This window comes from Typopeltis vanoorti, chromosome 5 (genome assembly GCF_054136105.1).
Source record: "Typopeltis vanoorti isolate ZY-2024b chromosome 5, IOZ_Tvanoo_1.0, whole genome shotgun sequence".
Lineage (NCBI taxonomy): Eukaryota > Metazoa > Arthropoda > Arachnida > Uropygi > Thelyphonidae > Typopeltis > Typopeltis vanoorti.
The window spans coordinates 159,130,437-159,143,803 of record NC_143553.1 but is presented as its reverse complement, the minus strand read 5'-3'; the positions used below and the strand labels follow the sequence as shown (position 1 = coordinate 159,143,803).

The following is a 13,367-nucleotide window of genomic DNA, read 5'->3' as shown; positions in this document are numbered from 1 at the left end:
GCAATGTCTTTTGACTCCATGGAGTACCTGTATAAATAATAATAATAATAATAAGATAAAGTGAATAGGAGGAGAGAGGGAGGTTAAGTTGGTTAGTGGTTGTTACCAGGTTAATGTGAAAAATATTTTTTCATAGAATGGGGGGGTGGCGATTGGAACAATCAACCATCCCTGGAAACTGTATGAGGAGTAAGGAGTAAACTGTGTGAGGTGGTTTTTTTGCATGGAGAATGGATTATAAGTGGAATGCATTGCTTGACAGTGTGGGGAATCAGACACACTAAAGCAGAGTTTGATGAGCTTTGTGTGTACTTTCTGTGATGAATCTTTTGACTAAATGGAGGGTTATTATTAATAGCCCTCCATTTAGTCAAAAGATTCATCACAGAAAGTACACACAAAGCTCATCATACTGTAAAATAATACAGGGCCTATGGCTGAGCACATCTAATGGCAGATAGAGAAAAGAGTTTTTAAATTTCAAGGATTAAAGTGAAGAGAGGAGATATGATAGAAACATACAGATTATCTTACAATACACAAGATTTTGAGAGTTTGATTTCAAGATTAAGCTTTTGAAGCTTATAGGTGATGAGGGTAAAAACTTGATGCCTCTTCCCATTCCTAGACATTAGCTAAAGGATGTGGCTAAGAAGAAGAAAGTGAGGTCTAGGTTCTTCTCAACTATAGCCCCATAGGTGTAATTCTAAAAGAAATTACTATAGCAAATTATCCACTATAACAAATTGTTCTTGGGTCCTTATCAATTTTTTTATAGAGAGAGTCAATTGTATTTAAGTATAAGTGAGTAAAGGACACCTCTTTGATGAATCTTTGAACTATGTGGAGGAGCTAATAATAATAAACTACAAGCTAGACAATTCTTTTTTAAAATTAAATATGCATTTAATCTCATTACCTGATTTTCTTTATCTGCTGTGTTTTTTGTTGCATCTGGTTTTTTAGAAGGTGATCTCACAGTAGTTGAGGTAGCAGAGGAAGCTGTAGTCATATCCTTAGGGTGTCCATCTCTTGCATTTATATCAGGTGGCACAATTACTACAATGAATAACAAACAGACTATCAGCAAAAATTAAAATGATCACTTTTAATTAAATAGAAAAACCAGGAATTTAGTTTCTACTGCATTTATATTTGTATAAAAAATATAACTATACTACAAATATATTACTAAAATTGTCAAAGAAATGAAATTCCTGAATGATGAATGTTCAATGAGGGAAAATGCTAGAAATATCTCATTTCATCTTCGGTTTACCCTCTTTTACCTTGCAGTGTCGAGAGTTAATTAATCATCGGACCTCAAACCGTTCACAGGATAAAGTGGTCAGCCCTATGCCCCAGTGTATCCTATGTTCATAGTGTTGAGTTCTCAAGGCCGGTTTGCCTGCTTTGCAGGATGAAAAATCCCAGGATAAATTGGGGAAAAAACCCTAGTGTCCATGACCAAGATCGGCTAACTTGGCTATGGATGAGGAAGATCCTTCAGCTCCTCACGTCACCGACGGGAATTGAACCTAGGACACTCCCCAGGCATATGGTTGCGAAGCACACAGCCACTAGGCTAACTGTGCAGACCTAGAAATACACAGAAAGTGAAAATAGTTTCTTCAGTGATTAAACTAATGATAGTAGTTCATGAAATAGTACATTTATAGCCATAAAGTGAATAATAAAACTTTATGCATATACTTTGTGATCCTTAGGGATGCGCAATTTTATTGATACATAATACAAATAATATTCAAGTGAACAGTTGGTCCCAATGGACTTTTCCAGATTTAACAAAGTGATGTTTAAAGAATAATCTTTAAATATTTGCCACATAAGGTAGGTAAGTGGAACCAAACTGAAGTACTGAAAAAAAAAAAATGAATAAATAATATGGACAATTTCTGATTATGAATATTTGATTGTTTCTCATGTCTATGGCATAGCTTGCTGATTTGGTCACAAAGTATGCAAGGAATTTTCAGCTTACAAGAAAAAAAAAAAGTAGAAAAACAATTCATAGGCAGAGTGAATTTAGAGATTACAGCAATAATATTTCCTGGATGCTATGTTTACACACAAATCATATCATGCATCTTTAGAAATGTGGCGCTTTTTAAGATATCTTCCGATTAAAGGGTAGAATGACAGCTCTACATTCTGATAGTGTTTGTGGTATATATAAATATAATGTGTAATGAAATTTTTAAGACTTCTTTTTTTATATAAATAACAGCATCCTTGATTGTCATTAGCTGATGCTACCAGTCTCATTAGTCAAGTGGACAGCATTTCTTCTCTGTTCAACAATCTGTGGGTTTGAGTCCCACTGTGGGGAAGGAGGTTTTGTGAATTTCCTGGTTGGCCGAGTGGTTAGTGTATCTGCACTCCAGCCAAAAGGCTGTCATGTAATTATTATTATTATGTAACACCTCAAGCGAGTCCAAAAACTCATCGAGGGAGGGCACCTACTCTACACCTCTGTCTCCGCCACTCCACAATCCACCAACCGCAACTACCTTCATCGTCTACACCAGTGGTTCTCAAGCTTTTTTGTCTGGCTGCACACTAAAATCAATAAATAAATTTCATGGCACTCCTAGTATTATTTGCTTTATATAGAGAGTAAAGTGCCGATTAATTGATTCTGAAAGACTTGTATATATAACCCATAAATAAATTGATATTACAGATACTAAAAATATGAAGGAAAGCATGTTTAAAAGAAAACAGATTTTATTTAAACTAAATTGGTTTATTTTCAAACAAACCCAAAATACAAAACAAATGCTATTATACAGGTTCAGATAATAAAATATAAACTTAATGTGAAATATGTGCCTGGTGTTGTTTGCATATTTCTTTGATATTAGTCCTTGTTTTTGAGAGACATATTCTCATCTCATTTTCAAGGGCCTTGAGTCTGTCTCTCTTCTTTGTTTTAATATTTACGAGTGCAGAAAAACCCAGTTCACACAAATAAGATGTAGAAAATTGCAATAAGATGTTAAGTGCTTTGAATCCTATATTGGGGTACTCCTTCATAGTTGTTATCCAAAATGAATTCAGACACATTTCTGAATGCTTCAATTTCAACGTACGATCGTTACTTATATCAATTAATTCTTCAGCTTCTATAATACTTAACTCACTGATTGCTGATGTTGAATCTACAAATGGATTTCGAATCCAATCGTATAAATTGACTGAAATGTCTGGAAAATAATGGTCAATTTTTTCTTCTAATGTAAATAAGCTTTTGCAGATCAGTGTTCTTACATTTTCTGGAGGCAACTTTAAGGAACATTTCTGCATTGTTGGTGCTTAATTTTATATTCTGCATTTTTATTTTATCTTTAAAAGCTTTAATTTTATCTGTAGATGTCAAAATATTTGTCACACTGAACAGAGAAATACTAAAATAGACAGCAGGACAACTAACCATTCATTAGTTCATTTTCCCCAGTATTTATGTGCCGTCATATATCTAGTTACTACGACATGCGGTGATCTAATGAAATCCCAGGATATAATATAAGAGTGATACAAAAAATTATAATTTTTATATACGCTTCATCCATTAAAATCAAAATATATAATTTTTTTGTTTTTGATTTAGTTATTTGTGGTAATTGAATATTTTGCTTTTTTTCAAATAAATGATTCAAAATTTTGCGGCACCCTTGTGGCATATTTGCGGCACCCAGTTTGAGAACCACTGGTCTACACCAATGCCATCTACTGCTGACCACCACCGCTAGTATTTCCACAGACAATCACAAACATTCATGCCCATGGGGGGGGATTCGAACTCGCAGCCTTTCAGCTGGAGAGTGGATACGCTAACCACTCAGTCAACCAGGCCGGAAAATATAATAATAATAACAATAAAATATAATAATAATAATAATAATTTCTGAATATGAATTTAGAATCAAGAATGTACATATCTCAGGATCTATCTGTAGCTCTTAAATAGCACTCAAGCAGCACTAATCTCTTTTCAATCCAAACTTCTCATTCCATACTACACCTGCAAGCTGTCTCCTCATAATCACCAGCCTTGTAGTTCCACATATGCCCTTTCCTTAAAGAAGTCCTCACACTGCTGGCAAACCACCCAAGTAATCACTTCATGGTCACTCTCACCAACTGGAGGGTGATTTGACACCTCATTTATAATAACATTCTCTGATGAGATGATCAAATCCAAGACTCTCAATCCTTGTGTGCCCTCTGTTATATACTACCTGAGGTAGCTGTCTCAAAAATTCAAGAAAATCATTTTCTTTACTTCCTGTGGCTGTTTCATGATCCCAATCTATGGTGCTCATAATGGTGATTTTAATTATTATTATTATTATTATTTGTGACACTTCCAAGGAGTCCGAAGACTGATCGCAGGAGGACACCCACTATACATCTGTCTCCCACTACAACGAACCTCTACTACCAATCATCTTCATCAACACCATCTACCGCCCACCACCACAACTAGTATTTTTTGTCTGTAAATTGCGTGTGTTCTGAAGGGCCGATTTGTCTGCATGCGGGATGAAAAACCCGAGTTTCCGGGAGAATAAACCCTACTACCTCCGTATGAGATCGGCTAACTCACCTTCGGCTGAAAAAGTCCACAAAGGTTCCTTCCATCACGACGAGAATCAAACTTAGGTATATATATATTCCAATCGAAGGGCACAATGTACTGTTATTCTTCCAATTGCGCTACAGAGGCTCTCATCCAGCATTATAGCAACATCAAACTAAGTATTTCATTCTATGCACCTCTATCACATGCCATACTGCCTCAAAACCACTGTCACTCTTTCTGCGCTTGCATCTCTACCATGTATGGACGTAATTCTTTTTCTATTCATCAAAAGTACTCCACCTCGCTTTTTTATATCCTTTCTATCTACACGAAATACATTGTACCCTTCAATCTCTATTCCTGTCAGAATATCATTCTTATCCAATCATGTCTCACTTATTCGAATAATGTTTATGTGAACAAATGCGATCAATGCCGTCATGACGAGAATCGAACTTAGGCCTATTCCAATCGAAGGGTGCAATGTACCATCGTTCTTCAAATTGCATATGGGGGGTTCTCATCCAGCATTATAGCGACATTGAACTAAGTATTTCATTTTATTCACCTCTATCACATGCCATACTGCCTCAAAACCACGGTCACTCTTTCCGCTCTTGCATCTCTACCTTGTTTGGACATAACTCTTTTTCTATTCATCAACAGCACTCCACCTCCCTTTTTTATATCCTTTCTATCTTCATGAAATACATTGTACCCTTCAATCTCTATTCCTGTCAGAATATCATCCTTATCCAACCATGCCTCACTTATTCCAATAATTTTTATGTGAACAAATGCGATCAATGCAACCAATTCATTTGCCTTGTTTCTTATACTTCTAGCATTTGAAATTAATGAGTGATGATGGTCACGAGGAGACATAAGCAGATAAAATAGTTGAGTTACTGAGTGACCACTTTGCAAAGGTAAGTCATCCTAGTGAGGGTACTACTCTAACATATGTGACAGACACTCATGTGGGAACAGAGGTGGATGAATTGGAGATTCTTAAGATATTGCAAAATCTCTATGTAAATACAGCTGTGGGATTAGATGGGATATCAGCTAGTTTGACAGAATGTGAGGGAACTTCCAAGGCCTTTGACTAAGCTCTTTAAGTCTCAGCTCTGGTAGAGTTTCAAGGTAGTGGAAAGAGGGCAAAATAATTCCCTTGCATTAGGGAGGTTCAAAGACTGCAGTAGCAAATTATAGGCCAATCAGTATCTCAGGCATGGTGGTAAAAGTACTAGAAAAATTGATCAAAAAGATAATTCAAGAATGGGTAGATAAAAATATGATAATGTATGATCAACATGGCTTTGTGAAGGGTGTGTCATGCCTTAGTAATTTACTCACTTTTTATAATAGAGTAACAGCTGAGTTGGAAAAAGGAAATGGCTACACGATGATTTTGCTGGATTTTACAAAGGCATTCGACAGAATACAGCATAAACTCGTTATGAAAATCAGAACAAATGAGGATGGACATGACACTAGTTAAGTGGATAAGAGATGTATGATTGTGCTCTACAGATATCAAAAAGTGGTGCATGGAGGGGCAGAATCAAGGTGAAAACAGGTGACTAGTGGTGTGCCACAAGGTTCAGTTCTGGGACCATTGCTGTCTAATTTGTGCATAAATGATATAGGGAAAACTTGAAAGGAAATATTCGGTTGTTTGCTATGTAAATACAGCTGTGGGATTAGATGGGATATCAGCTAGAGTTGGTGATGTGAAATTAGGTAGAGTAATAGTCAATCAAGGCAATGTGGAAACACTTGCAGGGCGATTTAAATAAGATGTCAGTATGGGCAAAAGATAATGGGAATTAGTTTAATGTGGAGAAATGTGAAGTTATGCATTTTGGGAAAAATAGATTACAAGCCATTTATCACATTGATGGCATTGTACTCCAGGAAATAGATGAAGCTAGAGATTTAGGGATTTAGGAATGGTGGTAGACAGAGAGTTAAAGTTTGAAGGACATTCCTCTTTATAAGGCCTTGATATGTCCCCATCTGGATTACTGTGCTCAAGTCTAGTCGCCTGGGTTTCTTCGGGGATGAGGAAGCAGTGGAGAGGATTCAGAGGTGAGTGGATTGTTCCTTATGAGGATAGATTGAGGGTGTGCGTGAATATGATAGAAACATTTAAGTTGCTTAAAAGGTTTTATAGGATTGATGCAGGGGAAATGTTTCAGCACTTGGCTAGAGAGACCAGAACAAGGGGTCATTCCTTGAAGTTGAATAAAGGTGTGGTTAGTAGGAGTGTGAGGAGTAAATTTTTTGCTTGGAGAGTTGAGAATGAGTGGAATGGGTTGCCAGAGTCAGATATGTGTGCTTTTTCTGTTAATGGGTTCAAAAAGGGGAGGGGAGTATGATAGATATTCTACATCTCTCTCTGTCTCCACCACTCAATCCACCAACGACATCAACTGCCCACCACCACCACTAGTATTTCCACAGACAATCACAAACATCCATGCCCACGGCAGGATTCGAATTGCCTTTTGGCTGGAGAGCGGATACGCTAACCACTCGGCCAACCAACATGGATGATGTCTTCACTATATGGCCATATCTTGAAGCTGCTCTACCTTCATTTATATCAAAATCAATTAGCCCACACCCTAGTATCTTGTCACAGAGAAAATCATGGAAAATTAGCTTTGAATATCTCCTCATATCATCTTCTCAAAAAAAAAAAAAAAAAAAAAAAAAAAAGCATTAACAAAAGCACAAGTTGTTTGCTCCAATCCTTATGATCTCAAACTAGAATCTCTTAAACTATCGAAAGAATTATATGGCGGAATGGCTTCATTCCATAGAAGATCCAGTGTATTGTAGATACATACAAACCTGTTTCTAAGCACTTGATCCTATACATAAAGTCCCAATCCCATACATTGTTGAATCTCTGAACCAATTTCAAGGATCCTAAAAAAAATATTAAGGTGATACTTACTTTCCTTGCTGTCAATAAATTCTCCTCCATGTTACCTTTAATTATTATTATTATTATTATTATTATTATGTGAGAGCTCCAAGGAGTCCAAAGAGTCATCGAGGGAGGGCACCTACTCTACAGCTCTTCATCTCCACCACTCAATCCACCAACTACAGAGAATTGCATCATCTACACCAGGGTTTCTCAAACTTTTTCTATGATGGAACACTTCACAAATCCTGAAATTCTCACGGAACACTTTGATTATTTTATAATGTATTAATTAAGACTTAATTGGTAATTTAACTGATTTTTTATTAATTAATAATTGATAATCATTATTAATTGATAATTAATTAAACATCAATTAAACTATCAATAAATTAATTTGTGCTGATTTTCACTGACATATCCTATTCTGATCACCAAAAAATTATATTATAAGTACTTATGAGTGAATGCAGACTTTTTCTCCTGTGTGCTGGTAGTTTTCCCCTCCTTTTGTACATCCTGGAGATCTTTGTAGGCTTGAGGTGGATGACTCACTATCTGTTCCGTCACAAACTCCTTCAATAAGAGATTTCTTAACACCAAAATTATACAAAGTGCCTTGCCTCTTATTCATATTAGAATTTAAATCTGTATTCCTATTACTTCTAAAAAAATCACGGCACTCTGGTTTCAGAACAAGCACTTACTCACTGCAATACGAACTTGGGAAGAAAGTATTCAGTATTAATAGATTTGAGAATCAGATACAGAATACCTTGATCTTCAATTTCAGTGGAAAAATTTTCTTTATACTTCCTTGCTGATTGGTCACTGACATTTGCCACCCATTGTTATAATCCGCTTGCAGGCAATTTTTATGACCGGTCATAAACAGCGGTATTCCCCTTCCCAAATGTTGAAAGGTTTCGATGTGTGAAAATTAACGATACACAGATGGTATTAGGGATTCTGTGTCTGAGCTTTTCGACATATGCACGAATATTATTCTCCTCAGAATATTTCTACTATAAAATATTTATTCATGAAAAATGCTTAGAAAATTAAAATGACAAATTCCAGAACTTCTCGCGGAACACCTATTCATCTTTCGTGGAACACCAGTGTTCCGCAGAACACAGTTTGAGAAACCCTGATCTACACCAATCGCATCTACTATCCACCACCACTACTAGTATTTTCACAGACAATCACAAACATCCATGCCCACAGCGTGATTCAAGCCTGCAGCCTTTTGGTTAAAGAGCAGATATGCTAACCACTCAGCCAACCAGGCCAGCTTTAACTAAGGATAAAGGCTCCTCTTTTCTTACCTAGTGTTTAACAGGTTACTTGTAAATGTCTTCTCTCATACTTTGGTAAAATAAGATGTTTAGTAAAAAAGAAAGAGACTGCAAGAATATCAATCCTACATCATCTATTTAAAAACAAAAAGTCTGCTCTGGCACAGCATGGGGTCAACACAGATCATGGAATCTTCTGGTTGAAGATCTATCTGTCACATCAATGTCATTTTATATTTGAGAGCTTATCCAAAGAGAGCGCTGAAGCACTATTACATTGCTCTGCTCCTAACTTGAACCAGAATGACTCTCTTTATCAAAAATTTGGGAAAGTCTGATATAACGACTATACTATACTATATCATTCTAGTAGTGGCTTATATTTCATTTGAAATCCATTATTGTTATTTGACCATTTCTTGAATCATCAGTTCACTGAAGATTGGTTATATACTTGATGATAGATTACATGCTCAAAATGGGACCTTGTCCAAGACAGGTTTTGTAGAGCATGCAAAGGTTCTCTGTCATCTTGTGGAACAAGGGTTGGGATATCTGCTGGACATATTGTGCAATCTTACTCCTCAGTTCATCAAGCTTTGAAGGCAGGTCATGGTGGAATACCCATTCCTTCAACATACCCCAAACTAAGGCATCATATGATGTGACATTAGGGAACGTGAAGAGTACGAAAATTATGTGAAAATGAGACTGCTGGGGAAGTATTCTGATAAGTGGGCTCTAGAACCATGTAATGTGTGACAGTTTCTCCATCCTGTTGGAATACCTGTGCATGAAATGGAACGTTTTTTGCACAGCACATCCTATTCAAATCCTGGGTGAACGGAACTAACACACACTCTCGACATAGCGTTTGCTATTCAAGGTCACGGTTACACCACCTTCTTCAATGACGTAAGGCCCAATTATGCCATGACTGGAAACCGCACACCATGCAGTGATCTTCTCACTGCAAAAAAGTTTCTTTTGGACAAATTCAAGTCTTGAGAAACAAAGAAACATGTAGGTTTGTCTGTTTACATGACTGCTTAGATGGAAATGCCCTGTCCGAGAACCAGACATTATGGAAGAAGGATGGATTTTCATATACGCTGACCAGCACTCATGCACAGTATTCTCACCATGTAGTGTAATCCATGACTGTTAAACACTGACCCACCTGAATGATGTATGAAAAAGCACCCAGCTCCTTAAGGATTCTCTGTAGCGACTGCCTTGGTATCCCAAGTTTTGATGCTGTTTGGTGTTGATTGAGTTTTGGAGATTGTAACATTTGCTCCAGCACACACTTGTATTTCTCATTTGTATTAACAGTTCGTGGTCCACATCATTTTGTACATGTATGAAATGATGAATAAACTGCTCACAAAAACATGTCATGGGCTTGGACCATTTGTTCTATCAACTACGTATGAACAAAAATAATGTTCAACAATGAATGTCTTTTCTTCCAATGTCAACACCGTTGCTACAGTTAAATGTAATTGCCTAGACTCTACACTTGTTCTTGTATTAATGTGCATGCAGTCAAGTGGCATATCTCCATAGCATGTGTACTGAAGAGGGTGCCAAAGTTCAGTACTGTTTTTTATTCTGAGCCATAATGTATAAAGCTAATTATTGCTATGACAAGACACTTGACAATGTCTGTCAGACACAGACATTGTCAAGTGTCTGACAGACACTTAACGCAGTTGGTTTGTCTATTTTGTGCTGTGCAAAATTACTTCCTTGCTATAACTTTCCTGCTGGTTCTCATAACATCATGCTTAGTATTCCTGACATACTATGAAGTTCATGTAAAAACAGTACTGAACTTTTTTGTACAACTAATGATAATAATATTATCATTAAACAATGGATCTATACAGGACAGAGATGACATGTTCTTCATTGGCCATATGGAGAACCCATCTAAACAATCAATGTCCCAGGATTCAGTTCACCCTTAGAAAAGAGAAAATAACAACAGCCTCTCCTTTCTAGACACACTTTAATTACATGCCAGCCTGATGGATCTATGGCATTCTCTGTTTACAACCCCCCCCTCCCCACACACTGGTAGATACATTCACAAACTACCCCTCTCTTTTCCAACAGTATGGGATTATTAAAACTCTATAATATTAATAGGGCTAAATTAATTTAGTTCAGATAACAGCACCCGCTCCACTGAAATTAATCGCATTCACAAAACCTTCTTAGCCAATGGATACAACTACCAACATATTTGAAAAAATATTAAAATCTCCAAACCACCTTCCCTCTTCAGAACAGAGACTATACCAACACTCTCACCATGTGCTGCCTCGTTTTGACAATTATCAGTTAAGTAGATGAGCGATGATAATGAATGATATGATTGCAAAAATGTGCAAAAAAAAGAGGTCTGGAATTTGTTGATGTCTGGAGTGTGCTTGAAGGAAAAAGACAGTTGTATGGTACAGATGGGCTGCATCTGAATATGGAAGGACATGAGCAATTGAAGAAGTTACTGTTTTCTGAATAAGTTGAAGTAATTGGACAGGGAAACTAATATCGAAAAGGTTGAGTGTAAGTGAAAGAAAATTTAGCAGTGATTGTATATTTATCGATCCTTATTCACAGAATTAATTGCAGAAGAGCGGGGATAAAAATCGGCATGGGAGTACTGAAATTAGTGACTTGTATATCAGTTCTAAAGCCGGTACAAGAACTAGAGGGAATCTGCAATTTTTGTATACCAATGCAAGAAGCATTTGAAATAAGAGAGAAGAATTTTTGGCATTAGTCAGTGCAATCTCACCAAAAGTTGTAGGCATTAGTGAAACTTGGCTGTCAGCAGAAGATGTGGTCACTGGAATTGAATGTGATGGGTACAGTATTTTCAGGGAGGATAGAGAAGATAGAACAGGGGGAGGAGTACTGTTGAGGATAGCTGATGTGTTGCAGCCAAAGAAAGTAGTATATCAAGATGATAGACATGTGAATGAGAGTTCATTTGAGGCAGTCTGGTGTAAAATAGTGACCAATGCAGCCAAATATACAGTTGGATGCTGCTATAGGCCAGGGGGGTATATTGAATTTATGCATCAGCAAATTAGTGCAATGAGTGCAGGTTTAGTGATTATTATGGGGGATTTTAATTATGGTGATATCAATTGGAAGGAGGAAATATCACATAGCAAAAAGGAAATGGAGTTCATACATCTTCTATGAGATAATTACTTGAAACAGCACATAACTGAAGGGACACGTGGTGTGAGATTGTTGGACCTGGTTATTGGTTCAGAGGATATATGCATAAATAAGGTATCCTCGTTTTGGTGAAAGCAATCATGTAGTATTGACTTGGGAAGTTACAAAATCTGTGGATTTTTCTGTTAAGAAGGGGTGTATACAGAACTACAGGTTAGGCAATTACTGCAAGCTCACTTCAAAGCTTGTTATAATTGCCTAACCTGTTGCAGAACATATTAACAGTGCATGGGATAAAATTAGTGGGTATCTGAGGAAAGCAATATCAGATTGTGTCCCCATGGTCAGGAAGACAAACAAGGTAGGCGTTATATGGATGAGCAGTAGTATCAAGCTTGATCTGCAAAAAAAGAAAATGTTATGGAGAATGTACAAGGAGAAATGCGATCAGTACAAGGCTCGAGCTAGGAAGGTTACCAGCATAGTAAGAAAAGCTAAATCAGATTATGAGAAGACCTTAGCCAATGAGATCAAGAGTTCTTCCGCTATGTGGCAAGTAAAAGGAAGAATGACTTTGAAAGGATAACTTTAGTGGGTGCTGATGGTATTTAGGTGACAAAATCAGATGTAATAGTTGAGTTACTGAGTGATCACTTTTCAAAAGTCTATCACCCAAATGAGGATATCTCTGTACCTGTAGCAATAACTAATGTGACAATTGAAGTTTAGAAATCATAGGTATTTAATGTATTGTAAAATTGAAAAGCAAACACTGCTATAGGTTTACATGGAATATCAGCTCGGGTGTTACGTGAATGTGCAAAGGAATTGTCAACCCCTCTTAGTTGGATATTTAACTTAAGTTTGAACTCTGGTATGGTCCCTAGGGAGTGGAAGTTAGGCAAAGTGGTTCCTTTGCATAAAGGTGGCTCTAAAACTTTGGTCTGTAATTAACTACTGCGGTAGTTAATTACAGACCAATCACCATCTCAGGAGTAGTGGTTAAGGACAAAAGTCAACAATGGGTGGATCAGGCTTTGATACTCTATAGAGGCCAACATGATTTTGTTAAAGGTAGATCCTGCCTTACCAATCTATTAACTTTTTATAATAGAATGACATCTGAGTTGGACAAAGGAACTGGCTACACAGTGGTACTTCTGGATTTTGCTAAGGCTTTTGACAGGATACCCCATGGAACACGGTTACGCAAATTGGAGCGGATGGGAATGGATACTAAATTGGTGATATGGATAGGAGAATGGCTCAGGGAGAGATACCAGAAGGTGGTGTATGGAGGAGCCGAGTCCAGGATGAGGCA

At 37.0% G+C, this 13,367-nt stretch overlaps 1 protein-coding gene across 1 annotated transcript in view; it reads right to left on the bottom strand.

Annotated features, from left to right (window-relative positions):
• LOC150106996 (uncharacterized) overlaps positions 1–13,367 on the bottom strand; it is an 86,947-nt gene that overhangs the window by 35,933 nt on the left and 37,647 nt on the right. Inside the window, exon 3 of the mRNA XM_090393535.1 lies at positions 920–1,059. Within this exon, the coding sequence (XP_090249661.1) occupies positions 920–1,059 (140 nt within the window). The remainder of the gene's footprint in view (positions 1–919; positions 1,060–13,367) is intronic.